Source organism: Oncorhynchus gorbuscha, linkage group LG01 (assembly GCF_021184085.1).
Source record: "Oncorhynchus gorbuscha isolate QuinsamMale2020 ecotype Even-year linkage group LG01, OgorEven_v1.0, whole genome shotgun sequence".
NCBI lineage: Eukaryota > Metazoa > Chordata > Actinopteri > Salmoniformes > Salmonidae > Oncorhynchus > Oncorhynchus gorbuscha.
The window spans coordinates 3,288,544-3,306,730 of NC_060173.1; the positions used below are offsets into that span (position 1 = coordinate 3,288,544).

The 18,187-nt window shown below is 44.5% G+C and overlaps 1 protein-coding gene across 1 annotated transcript in view; it reads left to right on the forward strand.

Annotated features, from left to right (window-relative positions):
- LOC124031984 (CD81 antigen-like) overlaps positions 1–18,187 on the forward strand; it is a 33,484-nt gene extending 15,297 nt beyond the window's left edge. The window contains exons 3-8 of the mRNA XM_046343888.1: positions 10,566–10,663; positions 12,417–12,491; positions 12,640–12,753; positions 14,672–14,773; positions 17,413–17,496; positions 17,698–18,187. Coding sequence (XP_046199844.1) covers positions 10,566–10,663; positions 12,417–12,491; positions 12,640–12,753; positions 14,672–14,773; positions 17,413–17,496; positions 17,698–17,763 — 539 coding nt within the window. The 3' untranslated portion in view covers positions 17,764–18,187. The remainder of the gene's footprint in view (positions 1–10,565; positions 10,664–12,416; positions 12,492–12,639; positions 12,754–14,671; positions 14,774–17,412; positions 17,497–17,697) is intronic.

Genomic DNA, 18,187 nt, shown 5'->3' on the forward strand with positions numbered 1-18,187 from the left:
CAAACATGTTGTTACTGGTATAGAAATAGCTTTTATAGTCATCTGTATTGATCGTTTACACAACACCTTCTCCCTCTCAGCAGATTCTCTCTCTCTCTCTGTGTGTGTGTGTGTGTGTGTGTGTGTGTGTGTGTGTGTGTGTGTGTGTGTGTGTGTGTGTGTGTGTGTGTGTGTGTGTGTGTGAGAGAGAGAGAGAGAGAGAGAGAGAGAGAGAGAGAGAGAGAGAGAGAGAAGAGAGAGAGAGAGAGAGAGAGAGAGAGAGAGAGAGAGAGAGAGAGGAGGAGAGAGAGAGAGAGAGAGAGAGAGAGAGGGAAAGATGGAGGGAAGGAGCTGGAGAGAGAAAGAGAGAGAGAGAGAGAGAGAGAGAGAGAGAGAGAGAGAGAGAAGCCACTCTAGAGCCCGGCGGACCACAATATAATCCCCATACTTTAACGATGACAGCTTCTCCATCCTAGAGGTGGAGATCAACCATGTCCAGGCCCAGGGACATGTACTAGTCTGTGGCAACCTAATTGCCAGAACTGGACAAGAACCTGACACCCTCAGCACACAGGGTGACAAACACCTACCTGGAGGTGACAGCATTCCCTCCCAATTATGCCATTTAGACACAACTATGACAAAACAACCCACAAAAATGGGTCACAACTCCTGCAGCTCTGTCACTTGCAGAGTCTGTACATAGCATATTTATTTTCCACCATAATTTGCAAATAAATTCATAAAAATCCTACAATGTGATTTTCTGGATATTTTTTCTAATTTTGTCTATCATAGTTGAAGTCACACCATGATGTATGATATGATGAAAATTACAGGCCTCTCTCATCTTTTTAAGTGGGAGAACTTGCACAATTGGTGGCTGACTAAATACTTTTTTGCCCCACTGTACATGATCAAATACAAATCTTAGAATCAACTATTGAAGACTACAAGAGCCCACTGGATTCTCCATTTACATTGAATGAACTACAGGACAAAATATAAACCCTCCAACCCAAAAAGGCCTGTTGTGTTGATGGTATCCTCAATTAAATGATAAAATATTCAGACCACAAATCACAATTGGCTATACTTGAACTCTTTAACATCATCCTCAGCTCTGGCATCTTCCTCGATATTTGGAACCAAGAACTAATAGCTCCAATCCACAAAAGCGGAGACCAATCTGACCCCCATAACGACCGTGGGATATGCTTGAACAACAACCTTCGGAAAATCCTCTACATTATCATTAACTTTCCTCAGTGAAAACAATGTACATAGCAAACGTCAAATTGGATCTTTACCAATTTTCCATACGACAGACCACGTATTCAACCTACACACCCTAATTGACAAACAAACAAACCAAAACAAAGGCAAAGTCTTCTCATGCTTTGTTGACTTTAAAAACGCTTGTGACTCAATTTGTCATGAGGGTCTGCTATACAAACTGATGGAAAGTGGTGTTGGGGGAAAAACATACGACATTATAAAATCCATGTACCCAAACAACAAGTGTGCGGTTAAAATTGGCAAAAAACACACATTTCCTTCCACAGGGCCGTGGGGTGAGACATGGATGCATCTTAAGCCTAGAAGAGTCTGCAGCACCTCGCCAGGACCACAAATACAAATTCCATCTAGACACCGTAGTCATAGAGCACACAATAAACTTTACATTCCTCGGCCTAAACTTCAGAATACCTGACCACTGTGACTGATGCAAAATTAAGGAAAGCTTTGACTATGTACAGGCAGACCTGGCTCTCAAGAGAAGACAGGCTATGTGCACACTGCCCACAAAATGATGTGGAAACTGAACTGCACTTACTAACCTCCTGACCAATGTATGACCATATCAGAGAGACATATTTCCCTCAGATTACACAGATCCACAAAGAATTTGAAAACAAATCCAATTTTGATAAACTCCCATATCTACTGGGTGAAATACCACAGTGTGCCATCACAGCAGCAAGATTTGCGACCTGTTGCCACAAGAAAAGGGCAACCAGTGAATAACAAACACCATTGTAAATACAACCCATATTTATGTTTATTTATTTTAAATTTTGTACTTTAACTATTTTCCCATCGTTAAAACACTGCATATAGAGCCATGGAAGACAACTCTGACTGCAGTGAGTTATTTACCCTGCTACACTCTGACTGGTGTGAGTTAGTTACCCTGCTACATTCTGACTGGTGTGAGTTAGTTACCCTGCTACACTCTGACTGCTGTGAGTTAGTTACCCTGCTACACTCTGACTGCTGTGAGTTAGTTACCCTGCTACACTCTGACTGCTGTGAGTTAGTTACCCTGCTACACTCTGACTGCTGTGAGTTAGTTACCCTGCTACACTCTGACTGCTGTGAGTTAGTTACCCTGCTACACTCTGACTGGTGAGTTAGAGTTAGGTTACCCTGCTACATTCTGACTGGTGTGAGTTAGTTACCCTGCTACACTCTGACTGGTGTGAGTTAGTTACCCTGCTACACTCTGACTGCTGTGAGTTAGTTACCCTGCTACACTCTGACTGGTGTGAGTTAGTTACCCTGCTACATTCTGACTGGTGTGAGTTAGTTACCCTGCTACACTCTGACTGGTGTGAGTTAGTTACCCTGCTACACTCTGACTGGTGTGAGTTAGTTACCCTGATACACTCTGACTGGTGTGAGTTAGTTACCCTGCTACACTCTGACTGGTGTGAGTTAGTTACCCTGCTACAGTCTGACTGGTGTGAGTTAGTTACCCTGCTACACTCTGACTGGTGTGAGTTAGTTACCCTGCTACACTCTGACTGGTGTGAGTTAGTTACCCTGCTACACTCTGACTGGTGTGAGTTAGTTACCTAGGACCACTAACTGAACTACATAGGACCATGTTCTACTAACTGAACTACAAAGGATCATGTTCTACGAACTGAACTACAGAGAACCATATTCTACTAACTGAACTACAGAGGACCATGTTGTACTAACTGAACTACAGAGGACCATGTTCTACTAACTGAACTACAGAGGACCATGTTCTACTAACTGAACTACAGAGGACCATGTTCTATGAACTGAACTACAAAGGACCATGTTCTACTAACTGAACTACAGAGAACCATATTCTACTAACTGAACTACAGAGGACCATGTTGTACTAACTGAACTACAGAGGACCAGGTTCTACTGTCTACAGAGGACAATGTTCTACTAACTGAACTACAGAGGACCATGTTCTACGAACTGAACTACAGAGAACCATATTCTACTAACTGAACTACAGAGGACCATGTTGTACTAACTGAACTACAGAGGACCAGGTTCTACTGTCTACAGAGGACAATGTTCTACTAACTGTACTACAGAGGACCATGTTCTACTAACTGAGAAACAGAGAAACATGTTCTACTAACTGAACTACAGAGGACCATGTTCTACTAACTAAAATACAGAGGACCATGTTCTACTAACTGAACTAAAGAGGACCATGTTCTACTAACTGAACTACAGAGGACCATGTTCTACTAACTGAACTACAGAGGACCATGTTCTACTAACTGAACTACAGAGGACCATGTTCTGCTAACTGAACTACAGAGGACCATGTTCTAATAACTGAACTACAGAGAACCATGTTCTGCTAACTGAACTACAGAGGACCATGTTTTACCAACTGAACTACAGAGGACCATGTTCTAATAACTGAACTACAGAGAACCATGTTCTGCTAACTGAACTACAGAGGACCATGTTTTACCAACTGAACTACAGAGAACCATGTTCTACTAACTGAACTACAGAGGACCAGGTTCTACTGTCTACAGAGGACCATGTTCTACCAACTGAACTACAGAGGACCATGTTTTACTAACTGAACTACAGAGAACCATGTTCTACTAACTGAACTACAGAGGACCAGGTTCTACTGTCTACAGAGGACCATGTTCTACCAACTGAACTACAGAGGACCATGTTTTACTAACTGAACTACAGAGAACCATATTTTACTAACTGAACTATAGAGGACCATTTTTTCCGTAATTAGGCTATTATAGGATTTAAACATTTCCGGTTTGAACGGGAATACCAAGATGCCTGGGAAGGACTTTCAGTTTTCTCGGGAAGGAGAAGTGGTATATTTTCGTTTGTGTGGAGAGGAGAGGGGGGAATTTCCTGGCTCGGTCTACGTCGCTGTCAGTGTGTGTGTTTATGTGTGTGTGTGTGTGTGTGTGTGTGTGTGTGTGTGTGTGTGTGTGTGTGTGTGTGTGTGTGTGTGTGTGTGTGTGTGTGTGTGTGTGTGTGTGTGTGTGTGTGTGTGTGTGATGTGTGTAATGTGTGTAATGTGTGTAATGTGTGTGTGTTTGTAATGTGTGTGTGTGTGTGTGTAATGTTTGTGTGTGTGTAATGTTTGTATGTGTGTAATGTGTGTAATGTGTGCGTGTTTGTAATGTGTGTGTGTGTGTGTAATATTTGTGTGTGTGTAATGTTTGTGTGTGTGTAATGTGTGTGTGTGTGTGTGCGTGCATGCGTGTGCTCTCCCTCCTCCCTCTCAGTCCGGATGGATCTGGTAAGTCATCCTGTCCCAGTAACAGGATGTTACGGGATGCCCTCATCATCTCACATGTCATATCGCTGGATAGGGAAGCCACCTGGAAAAAGACAAAGAATTCCATTTCAATAGTTTGTTTCTGTATGGGGTTATCATACTGACTTATCATACTGCCACCTGCTGGTGTTTCCCACATAAACCAAGATGCATTCCAATGTGCTTACAGAGCAGCACGCTGGACTGCAGACAAAGCCCCTATTAAAGGGAATTTCCCAGACTTTAGTCACTGTCACTAACCAGCTACCATCTGGATACTCAGCACTGAACCTTAGAGGCTGCTGCCCTATAGACATGGAATCATTGGTCCCTTTAATAATGGAACACTGGTCACTTTAATAATGGAAAACTGGTCACTTTAATAATGGAACACTGGACACTTTAATAATGGAACACTGGTCACTTTAATAATGGAACACTAGTCACTTTAATAATGGAATCACTGGTCCCTTTAATAATGGAACACTGGTCACTTTAATAATGGAACACTGGTCCCTTTAATAATGGAACACTGGTCACTTTAATAATGGAACACTGGTCACTTTAATAATGGAACACTGGTCACTTTAATAATGGAACACTGGTCACTTTAATAATGGAACACTGGTCACTTTAATAATGGAACACTGGTCTCTTTAATAATGGAATCACTGGTCACTTTAATAATGGAACATGGTCACTTTAATAATGTTTACATACTGTTTTATCCACTTTATATGTAAGTACTGTATTCTAGTCAAGGCAACCATACTATTACATCCATGTATTCTACATATATACTACATATTCTATCTACACACTGTTCATAATATCTATGCATCACATCACACATATACAGTGCCTTCAGGTTTTCAGACCCCTTCACTTTTTCCCCATTTTGTTACGCTTGATTGGAGTCCACCTGTTGCAAATTCAATTGATTGGAGATGATTTGGAAAGGCACACACCTGTCTATTTATTAAGGTCCCACAGTTGACAGTGCATGTCAAAGCAGAAACCAAGCCATGAGGTAGAAGGAATTGTCCGTAGAGCTCCGAGACAGGATTGTGTCGAGGAACAAAGGCTCCCAAAATATGTCTGCAGCATTGAAGTTCCCCAAGAACACAGTGGCATCACTGTTACATGGAGAAGTTTGGAACCACCAAGACTTTTCCCAGAGCTGGCCGCCCCTCCAAACTGAGCAATCAGGGGAGAAGAGCCTTGATCAGGGAGAACCTGATGGACACTCTGACAGAGCTCTAGAGTTCCTTTGTGGAGATGGGAGAACCAGCGGCAGGGACTGGGAGACTAGTCAGGATCGAGGGAAAGATGAGCGGAGCAAAGTACAGAAAGATCCTTGATAAAAACCTACCCCAGAGCGCTCAGGACCTCAGACTGGGGCAAAGGTTCACCTTCCAACAGGACAACGACCCTAAGCACACAGCCAAGACAACGCATGAGTGGCTTCAGGACAAGTCTCTGAATGTCCTTGAGTGGCCCAGCCAGGGCCCGGACTTGAACCAGATCGAACATCTCTGGAGTGACCTGAAAATAACTGCAGCAACGCTCCCCATCCAACCTGACAGAGCTTGACAGAGGATCTGCAGAGAAGAATGTGAGAAACTCCCCAAATACAGGTGTGCCAAGCCCCAAATAAAGGTGTGCCAAGAAGAATCAAGGCTGTAATCGCTGCCAAAAGGAGCTTCAACAAAGTACTGAGTAAAGTGTCTGTATACTTATGTAAATGGGTATATTCGATTTTTATTTTATGAAGTAGCAAACATTTCTAAACCAGTTTTTGCTTCGTCATTATGGGTTATTGCTTCGTCATTATGGGTTATTGTGATGTCATTATGTGTTATTGTGTGTAGATTGATGAGGGGAAAAAACGATTTAATCCATTTTAGAATTAGACTGTAATGTAACAAAATGTGGAAAAAGTCAAGGAGTCTGAATACTTTGGCACTGTGTAGTTTATAAACTCAACAAAAAAAGAAACGTAGTCTCACTGTCAACTGTGTTTATTTTCAGCAAACTTAACATGTGTAAATATTTGTATGAAAATAACAAGATTCAACAACTGAGACATAAACTGAAAAAGTTCCACAGACATGTGACTAACAGAAATGGAATAATGTGTCCCTGAACAAAGTGGGGGTTAAAGTCAAAGGTAACCGTCAGTATCTGGTGTGGCCACCAGCTGCATTTTGTACTGCAGTGCATCTCCTCCTCATGGGCTGCACCAGATTTCCTAGTTCTTGCTGTGAGATGTTACCCCACTCTTCCACCAAGGCACCTGCAAGGTCCCGGACATTTCTGGGGGAATTGCCCTAGTCCTTCCCCTCCGATCCAACAGGTCCCAGATGTGCTCAATGGGATTGAGATCCAGGCTCTTCACTGGCCATGGCAGAACACTGACATTCCTGTCTTGCAGGAAATCACGCACAGAACAAGCAGTATGGCTGGTGGCATTGTCATGCTGGAGGGTCATGTCAAGATGAGCCTGCAGGAAGGATACCACATGAGGGCGGAGGATCTCTTCCCTGTAATGCACAGCATTGAGATTACCTGCAATGACAACCAGCTCTGTCCGATGATGCTGTGACACACCGCCCCAGACCATGACGGACCCTCCACCTCCAAATCGATCCCGCTCCAGAATACAGGCCTCGGTGTAACTCCTTTATAGTGTAATTACTTCCACTATAAACGCGAATCCGACCATCACCCCTGGTGAGACAAAACCGTGACTCGTCAGTGAAGATAACTTTTTGCCAGTCCTGTCTAGGCCAGCAATGGTGGGTTTGTGCCCATAGGTGACGCTGTTGCCAGTGATGTCTGGTAAGGACCTGCCTTACAACAGGCCTACGAGCCCTCAGTCCAGACTCTCTGCTATTGCGGACAGATTGAGAACTGATGTAGAGATTGCGCGTTCCTGGTGTAACTCGGGCAGTTGTTGTTCCCATCCTGTACCTGTCTCGCAGGTGTGGTGTTCGGATGTACCGATCCTGTGCAGGTGTTGTTACATGTGGTCTGCCACTGTGAGGACGATCAGCTGTCCGACCTTTCTCCCTGTAGCGCTGTCTTAGGCGTATCACTGTACGGTCATTGCAATTTATTGCCCTGGCCACATCTGCAGTCCTCATGCCTCCTTGCAGCATGCCTAAAGCACGTTCACACAGATGAGCAGGGAACCTGGGCATCTTTCTTTTGGTGTTTTTCAGAGTCAGTAGAAAGGCCTCTTTAGTGTCCTATGTTTTCAGAACTGTGACCTTAATTGCCTACCGTCTGTAAACTGGTCCTTCTGTAGCTCAGTTGGTAGAGCATGGCGCTTGTAACGCCAGGGTAGTGGGTTCGATTCCCGGGACCACCCATACGTAGAATGTATGCACACATGACTGTAAGTTGCTTTGGATAAAAGCGTCTGCTAAATGGCATATATTATTATATTATTTATATTAAACTGTTAGTGTCTTAGCGACCGTTCCACAGGTGCATGTTCATTCATTGTTTATGGTTCAATGAACAGTGTTTAAACCCAATGAAGATCTGTGATGTTATTTGGATTTGACAAATTATCTTTGAAAGACAGGGTCCTGAGGTTTCGGAGTTTATATATGTTTATATATGTGTGTATATACAGTTGAAGTCGGAAGTTTACATACACCTTAGCCCAATACATTTAAACTCTGTTTTTCACTATTCCTGACATTTAATACTCGTAAAAATTCCCTGTTTTACGTCAGCTAGGATCACCACTTTATTTTAAGAATGTGAAATGTCAGAATAATAGTAGAGAGTGGTTTATTTCAGCTTTTATTTCTTTCATAATATTCCCAGTGGGTCAGAAGTTTACATACACTCAATTAGTATTTGGTAGCATTGCCTTTAAATAGTTTAAACTTGGGTCAAATGTTTTGGGTAACCTTCCACAAGCTTCCCACAATAAGTTGGGTGAATTTTGGCCCATTCCTCCTGACAGAGTTGGTGTAACTGAGTCAGGTTTGTAGGCCTCCTTGCTCGCACACGCTTTTTCAGTTCTGCCCACAAATTTTCTACAGGATTGAGGTCAGGGCTTTGTGATGGCCACTTCAATACCTTGACTTTGTTGTCCTTAAGCCATTTTGCCACAACTTTGGAAGTATGCTTGGGGTCATTGTCCATTTGGAAGACCCATTTGCGACCAAGCTTTAACTTCCTGACTGATGTCTTGAGACGTTGCTTCAATATATCCACATAATTTTCCTGACTCATGATGCCATCTATTTTGTGAAATGCACCAAGTCCCTCCTGCAGCAAAGCACCCCCACAACATGATGCTGCCACCCCTGTGCTTCACGGTTGGGAGGGTGTTCCTCGGCTAGCAAGCCTCCTCCTTTTTCCTCCAAATGTAATGATAGTCATTATGGCCAAAGAGTTCTATTTTTGTTTCATCAGACCAGAGGACATTTCTCCAAAAAGTACAATCTTTGTCCCCATGTGCAGTTGCAAAACGTAGTCTGGCTTTTTTATGGCGGTTTTGGAGCAGTGGCTTCTTCCTTTCTGAGCGGCCTTTCAGGTTATGTCGATATAGGACTCGTTTTACTGTGGATGTAGATACTTTTGTACCTGTTTCCTCCAGCATCTTCACAAGGTCCTTTGCTGTTGTTCTGGGATTGATTTGCACTTTTAGGACCAAAGTACGTTCATCTCTAGGAGACAGAATGCGTCTCCTTCCTGAGCGGTATGATGGCTGTGTGGTCCCATGGTGTTTATACTTGCGTACTATTGTTTGTACAGATGGTACCTTCAGGCATTTGGAAATTGCTCCCAAGGATGAACCAGACTTGTGGAGGTCTACAATGTTTTTTCTGAGGTCTTGGCTGATTTCTCTTGATTTTCCCATGATGTCAAGCAAAGAGCCACTGAAATACATCCACAGGTACACTTCCTATTGACTCAAATGATGTCAATTAGCCTATCAGAAGCCCTGACATCATTTTCTGGAAGATTCCAAGCTGTTTAAAGGCACAGTCAACTTAGTGTATGTAAACTTCTGACCCACTGGAATTGTGTTACAGTGAATTATAAGTGAAATAATCTGTAAACAATTGTTGGAAAAATTAACCGACTTGCCAAAACTATGGTTTGTTAACAAGAAATTTGTGGAGTGGTTGAAAAAAGAGTTTTAATGACTCCATCCTAAGTGTATGTAAACTTCTGACTGCAATTGGACCTTACTGCTGCACTGGCTACAGGTTATCTACAAGTCTCTGCTAGGTAAAGCCCCGCCTTATCTCAGCTCACTGGTCACCATAGCAGCACCCACTCGTAGCACGCTCTCCAGCAGGTGAATCTCACTGGTCACACCCAAAGCCAATTCTTCCTTTGGCCGCCTCTCCTTCTCTGCTGCCAATGACTGGAACGAACTGCAAAAATTATTGAAGCTGGAGACTCATATCTCCCTCACTAGTTTTACGCACCAGCTATCAGAGCAGCTCACAGATATCAGCACCTGTACATAGCCCATCTATAATTAAGCCCAAACAACTACCTCTTCCCCTACTGTATTTATTTATTTTGCTCCTTTGCACCCCATTATTTCTATCTCTACTTTGCACATTCTTCCACTGCAAATCTACCATTCCAGTGTTTTACTTGCTCTATTGTATTTACTTTGCCTTTACCTCCCTTATCTCACCTCTTTTGCTCACATTGTATATAGACTTATTTTTATACTGTATTATTGACTATGTTTTGTTTATTTCATGTGTAACTGTGTTGTTGTATGCTTTATTTATTTATTTAATTTCACCTTTATTTAACCAGGTAGGGTAGTTGAGAACAAGTTCTCATTTACAACTGCGACCTGGCCAAGATAAAGCAAAGCAGTGCGACACATACAACAACACAGAGTTACATACGGAGTAAAACAAACATACAGTCAATCAATGTATGTGTCGAACTAAGTAGTGAATTTTTTTTCCCTGTGGGACCAATGGAGTTGTGTCTTTTTCTCTAGGCGTGTACATCCTGATTGCTGTGGGAGCTGTGATGATGATTGTAGGGTTCCTTGGTTGCTATGGTGCCATCCAGGAATCTCAGTGCCTCCTTGGAACGGTGAGTGAGTGACCACTAGAGGGCAGCAGGACAACGCCGCTTGTCTTTCAGGGCACGCCTCTCAACATTGGAGTGTAGCTCGGCCCAACGGCGCTCTCTCTCAGGAATAGAATATATATTTTATTATCTATTGGTTAGAAAATAAATGTGTTTTTTTCTGCATTAATTAACATATCCAGATATACATACACGGAGAGATGCACAGGGTCAACCACAGTGCAGTGTCCCTGGATGGACAGCAATATTAACAGACCTCTAAACATGGGAGAGTAGCACAGCCCTGCAGCTCTCTCTCTCAGTTGCACAGCCCTACAGCTCTCTCTCTCAGTAGCACAGCCCTGCAGCTCTCTCTCTCTCTCAGTAGCACAGCCCTACAGCTCTCTCTCTCTCAGTAGCACAGCCCTACAGCTCTCTCTCTCTCAGTAGCACAGCCCTACAGCTCTCTCTCTCTCAGTAGCACAGCCCTACAGCTCTCTCTCTCTCAGTAGCACAGCCCTGCAGCTCTCTCTCTCTCAGTATCACAGCCCTACAGCTCTCTCTCTCTCAGTAGCACAGCCCTACAGCTCTCTCTCTCAGTAGCACAGCCCTGCAGCTCTCTCTCTCAGTAGCACAGCCCTACAGCTCTCTCTCTCTCAGTAGCACAGCCCTACAGCTCTCTCTCTCTCAGTAGCACAGCCCTACAGCTCTCTCTCTCTTAGTAGCACAGCCCTACAGCTCTCTCTCTCAGTAGCACAGCCCTACAGCTCTCTCTCTCTCAGTAGCACAGCCCTACAGCTCTCTCTCTCTCAGTAGCACAGCCCTACAGCTCTCTCTCTCTCAGTAACACAGCCCTACAGCTCTCTCTCTCAGTAACACAGCACTACAGCTCTCTCTCTCTCAGTAGCACAGCCCTACAGCTCTCTCTCTCTCAGTAACACAGCCCTACAGCTCTCTCTCTCAGTAACACAGCACTACAGCTCTCTCTCTCAGTAGCACAGCCCTACAGCTCGCTCTCTCTCTCAGTAGCACAGCCCTACAGCTCTCTCTCTCTCTCAGTAGCACAGCCCTACAGCTCTCTCTCTCAGTAGCACAGCCCTACAGCTCTCTCTCTCAGTAGCACAGCCCTACAGCTCTCTCTCTCAGTAGCACAGCCCTACAGCTCTCTCTCTCTCAGTAGCACAGCCCTACAGCTCTCTCTCTCTCTCTCTCAGTAGCACAGCCCTACAGCTCTCTCTCTCTCAGTAGCACAGCCCTAAAGCTCTCTCTCTCTCAGTAGCACAGCCCTACAGCTCTCTCTCTCAGTAGCACAGCCCTACAGCTCTCTCTCTCAGTAGCACAGCCCTACAGTTCTCTCTCTCAGTAGCACAGCCCTACAGCTCTCTCTCTCTCAGTAGCACAGCCCTACAGCTCTCTCTCTCAATTCAATTCAATTCACTTTATTGGGATGACGTAACAATGCACATATTGCCAAAGCTTATTTTGGATATTTACAATAGAAAAAAATAAATCAAATGAGAATGAAATTGCAGCTCCGTCTCAGGTTCTGCTGTTGTGCAGTGGTTACACAGCCTTTCCTCTACAGGGAGCCAGGTTTTCCTGTGTCTACCCTTCTCAATGGCAAGGCTGTGCTCACTGAGCCTGTACTCTCTCTCTCTCTGGGACCAATCATTTTTTGTGGATGATCAAGTTTTGGCCTTCAGTAAAGTAAAGCCCTGAGATTACCCATTTTAAAAAAGCTTGACAAATTAATCTCTCTTTTGTCTTTCTCTTTCAGTTCTTCTTCCTGTTGGTGTGCCTCTTCGCCTGTGAGGTGGCTGCTGGGATCTGGGGATTTAGTAACCGTGACACAGTAAGACACACACACACACACACACACACACGCACACACACACACGCGCACGCGCGCACGCGCACGCGCGCACGCGCATGCACGCACACGCACACGCACAAACACACACATGGACTCTACCAAACTCTGCTATCTCCGTTTGTTCCAGATCTCCAAGGAGATGATAAACTTCTATGACGCGGCGTACATCAAGTCAGTGGACATTGTAGACTCTTCCAGCAAAACGGCTGCTATCAAAGTCCTGGAGGTGTTCCACGAGACGGTAGGTCTCTGACCTCTGACCTCTGGCTGATTTCATCATCATTTCAATCTGTTAAAGTGGTTAGAAATGAACAGTGTTGAAGCGATAATGTAGTAATGTGATGATATAAAACACTAGCTATTCCTGTCGATCCTGAAGATCACAAATGAAAGTCGGCCCAATTCTGATCTTTTATTTATTCATTGGGTCTTTTGACCAATCAGATCAGCTCTGGAAAAAAAAAGAGCTCATCTGAAAGGATCTGTCTGATGTGATTGGTTAAAATAAATCAATTTGTGAATTTAAAAAAATATAAAATCAAGTCAAATCAAATTGTATTTGTCACATGCGCCGAATACAACAGCTGTAGACCTTACAGTGAAATGCTTACTTACAAGCCCTTAACCAACAATGCAGTTTTAACAAAATTACCTAAAAAAAAGAAAATAAATAAAAGTAACAAATAATTAAAGAGCAGCAGTAAATAACAATAGCGAGGCTAAATACAGGGGTACCAGTACAGAGTCAATGTGGAGGCTATATATAGGGGGTACCGGTACAAAGTCAATGTGGAGGCTATATACAGGGGGTACCGGTACAGAGTCAATGTGGAGGCTATATATAGGGGGTACCGGTACAGAGTCAATGTGGAGGCTATATACAGGGGGTACCGGTACAGAGTCAATGTGGAGGCTATATACAGGGGGTACCGGTACAGAGTCAATGTGGAGGCTATATACAGGGGGTACCGGTACAGAGTCAATGTGGAGGCTATATACAGGGGGTACCGGTACAGAGTCAATGTGGAGGCTATATACAGGGGGTACCGGTACAGAGTCAATGTGGAGGCTATATACAGGGGGTACCGGTACAGAGTCAATGTGGAGGCTATATACAGGGGGTACCGGTACAGAGTCAATGTGGAGGCTATATATAGGGGGTACCGGTACAGAGTCAATGTGGAGGCTATATATAGGGGGTACCGGTACAGAGTCAATGTGGAGGCTATATACAGGGGGTACCGGTACAGAGTCAATGTGGAGGCTATATATAGGGGGTACCGGTACAGAGTCAATGTGGAGGCTATATACAGGGGGTACCGGTACAGAGTCAATGTGGAGGCTATATACAGGGGGTACCGGTACAGAGTCAATGTGGAGGCTATATACAGGGGGTACCGGTACAGAGTCAATGTGGAGGCTATATACAGGGGGTACTGGTACAGAGTCAATGTGGAGGCTATATACAGGGGATACCGGTACAGAGTCAATGTGGAGGCTATATACAGGGGGTACCGCTACAGAGTCAATGTGGAGGCTATATACAGGGGGTACCGGTACAGAGTCAATGTGGAGGCTATATACAGGGGGTACCGGTACAGAGTCAATGTGGGGGTCATCGGTGAGTCGAGGCAATTGAGGTAATATGTACTGTACATGTAGGTAGAGTTATTAAAGTGACTGTGCGTAGATAATAACAGAGAGTACTGTAGCAGGAGCGTAAAGGGGGGGGGGTAATGCAAATAGTCTGGGTAGCCATTTGATTACATGTTCAGGAATCTTAGAAAGAGAAACAGTCTATGACTAGGGTGGCTGGAGTCTCTGACAATTGTTAGGGCCTTCCTCTGACACCGCCTGGTATAGAGGTCCTGTATGACAGGAAGGAATTGGGCTGCTGGTGTAAACGCAGCCCAATGTTGAAAATGTATCTGTTATTGCTGAGGGAAAAAGATGCACATCTTCGTTCAGAGTTATTTCATGATAACCGTGGTCAAATTTTTGAAACAATACCTTTTATAAAATGTATTCTCCTCAATGCGATCGTTGTACTGTGACGGTTCTGTAGAACTGAGGGAGGGCTGGGGGAGAGAAAAATCAATCAATCAATCGATCGATCGATCGATCGATGGCTGACCGGTTGTCTCTACATGTGTCCTCAGCTGGACTGCTGTGGTAAAGGAGACGACTCCCCCTTATTCAAACAAGTAGCCGGAGCTCTGTGTCCCAAGAAGACCCAGGACGATGCCTTGTTGAAACCTCAGGTACAGTTCACGCATCGAGTTGTTGCCCAGGTCAATGTCCAATGATTCAGAGGGTTTGGGTTCAATACGGAAGACACATTTAGGTTGAATGTATTCATTTGTGCAACTGACGAGGTATTCCCCTTTACCTTCACTTTCCCCTTTACCTTCCCTTTACCTCCGCTTTACCTTCCCTTTACCTTCCCTTTACCTTCCCTTTACCTCCCCTTTACCTCCCCTTTACCTTCACTTTCCCCTTTACCTTCCCTTTACCTCCCCTTTACCTTCCCTTTCCCTTTCCCTTCCCTTTACCTTCCCTTTACCCCCCCTTTCCCTTCCCTTTCCCCTTTCCCTTCACTTTCCCCTTTACCTCCCCTTTCCCCTTTACCTACCCTTTACCTCCCCTTTCCCCTTTACCTTCCCTTTACCTCCCCTTTCCCCTTTACCTACCCTTTCCCTTCCCTTTCCCCTTTACCTTCCCTTATCTCTCCTTTCCCCTTTACCTTCCCTTTCCCCTTTCCCTTCCCTTTCCCCTTTACCTTCCCTTTACCTTCCCTTTCCCCTTTACCTTCCCTTTCCCCTTTCCCTTCCCTTTCCCCTTTCCCTTCCCTTTCCCCTTTACCTTCCCTTTACCTTCCCTTTCCCCTTTACCTTCCCTTTCCCCTTTCCCTTCCCTTTCCCCTTTACCTTCCCTTTCCCCTTTACCTTCCATTTCCCTTCCCTTTCCCCTTTACCTTCCCTTTACCTTCCCTTTCCCCTTTACCTTCCCTTTCCCCTTTACCTTCCCTTTCCCCTTTCCCTTCCCTTTCCCCTTTACCTTCCATTTCCCTTCCCTTTCCCGTTTACCTTCCCTTTACCTTCCCTTTCCCCTTTACCTTCCCTTTACCTTCCCTTTCCCCTTTACCTTCCCTTTTCCCTTTACCTTCCCTTTACCTTCCCTTTCCCCTTTACCTTCCCTTTCCCCTTTACCTTCCCTTTCCCCTTTCCCTTCCCTTTCCCCTTTACCTTCCATTTCCCTTCCCTTTCCCGTTTACCTTCCCTTTACCTTCCCTTTCCCCTTTACCTTCCCTTTACCTTCCCTTTCCCCTTTACCTTCCCTTTTCCCTTTACCTTCCCTTTACCTTCCCTTTCCCCTTTACCTTCCCTTTTCCCTTTACCTTACCTTTACCTTCCCTTTCCCCTTTACCTTCCCTTTCCCCTTTACCTTCCCTTTTCCCTTTACCTTCCCTTTACCTTCCCTTTCCCCTTTACCTTCCCTTTTCCCTTTACCTTACCTTTACCTTCCCTTTCCCCTTTACCTTCCCTTTCCCCTTTACCTTCCCTTTCCCCTTTACCTTCCCTTTACCTTCCCTTTCCCCTTTACCTTCCCTTGACACTTTCCCTTTCCTCTTTACCCCCCCTTTCCCCTTTACCTTCCCTTTTCCCTTTACCTTCCCTTTACCTTCCCTTTCCCCTTTACCTTCCCTTTTCCCTTTACCTTACCTTTACCTTCCCTTTCCCCTTTACCTTCCCTTTCCCCTTTACCTTCCCTTTCCCCTTTATCTTCCCTTTACCTTCCCTTTCCCCTTTACCTTCCCTTTACACTTTCCCTTTCTCCTTTACCTTCCCTTTACCTTCCCTTTACCTCCCCTTTCCCCTTTACCTTCCCTTTCCCCTTTACCTTCCCTTTCCCCTTTACCTTCCCTTTCCCCTTTACCTTCTCTTTCCCCTTTACCTTCCCTTTACCTTCCCTTCCCTCTTTACCTTCCCTTTCCCCTTTACCTTCTCTTTCCCCTTTACCTTCCCTTTCCCCTTTACCTTCTCTTTCCCCTTTACCTTCCCTTTCCCCTTTACCTTCCCTTTCCCCTTTACCTTCCCTTTACCCTTTACCTTCTCTTCCTTCTTTACCTTCCCTTTCCCCTTTACCTTCCCTTTCCCTTCACCTTCCCTTTCCCCTTTACCTTCCCTTTCCCCTTTACCTTCCCTTTCCCTTCCCTTTCCCCTTTACCTTCCCTTTACCTCCCCTTTCCCCTTTACCTTCCCTTTCCCCTTTACCTTCCCTTTCCCCTTTACCTTCTCTTTCCCCTTTACCTTCCCTTTACCTGCCCTTCCCTCTTTACCTTCCCTTTCCCCTTTTCCTTCCCTTTACCTTCCCTTCCCTCTTTACCTTCCCTTCCCTCTTTACCTTCCCTTTCCCCTTTACCTTCCCTTTACCTTCCCTTTCCCCTTTACCTTTCCCCCTCTTTACCTCCCCTTTCCCCTTTACCTTCCCTTTACCTTACCTTTCCCCTTTTCCTTCCCTTTACCTTCCCTTCCCTCTTTACCTTCCCTTTCCCCTTTCCCCTTTACCTTCCCTTTACCTCCCCTTTACCTCCCCTTTACCCTCCCTTTCCCCTTTACCTTCCCTTTCCCCTTTACCTTCCCTTTCCCCTTTACCTTCCCTTTACCTTCCCTTTCCCCTTTAGTTCAAATTGATGTTTTTGGAATATTTGGATTTGCATAAAATTTGGCGACCCCAAAAAAACTGCATTCTCTCCTGGAAGGGGGATCATAATAATTTTTATTGTAAATCTCTATGTTCTGTTTGAATGAATGCTTTACACAGCACATAAATATGACAGGAGGAAAACAAGTGTTTAAGTGTTGGTCCTTATCCCCTCCCTGTGTTCCCATCCCACTAGAGCTGTCATCTGAAGCTGAAGGACCTCTTCTCCGAGAAGCTCTGCCTGATTGGTCTAGCTGCCCTGGTGGTCGCTGTCATCATGGTGAGCGGTGTTACCATGGAGACGCTCCTGGATTACTTTTCAGTTATATTCTATAATCCACTGCGCTACAGTAACTCTGGAGCCCTGTGACAGTTATTATCTGCACAGACAGAAAGGTTCTCCTGACCTCTGCTGTCCTGACTGAGTGAGGACAGATGTTGAAGTCTTGATAAAGACCTTCCTCTTCTTCTTCCTCTGTAGATCTTTGAGATGATATTCACCATGGTTCTCTGCTGTGCGATCCGCAACGCCACCCCAGTGTACTAGAACCACAGAACCGTAATTTAACCACAGAACCATAGAACGACGGAACCATGGAATCATAGAACCACAGAACCATATTGCAGGAGAAAGTCCTCTACAGATCAAAGCCAACAAAGGGGATGCAAAAGTTATGTTATGTTTTGTTTAGTTCCTGTTATGTTTTGTGTTGTACTTCCTGTTTTGTGATGTAGTTCCTGTTTTGTGTTGTAGTTCCTGTTATGTTTTGTGTTGTAGTTCCTGTTTTGTGTTGTACTTCCTGTTATGTTTTGTGTTGTACTTCCTGTTATGTTTTGTGTTGTACTTCCTTTTTTTGTGTTGTAGTTCCTGTTATGTTTTGTGTTGTAGTTCCTGTTATGTTTTGTGTTGTAGTTATGTTTTGTGTTGTAGTTATGTTTTGTGTTGTAGTTATGTTTTGTGTTGTAGTTCC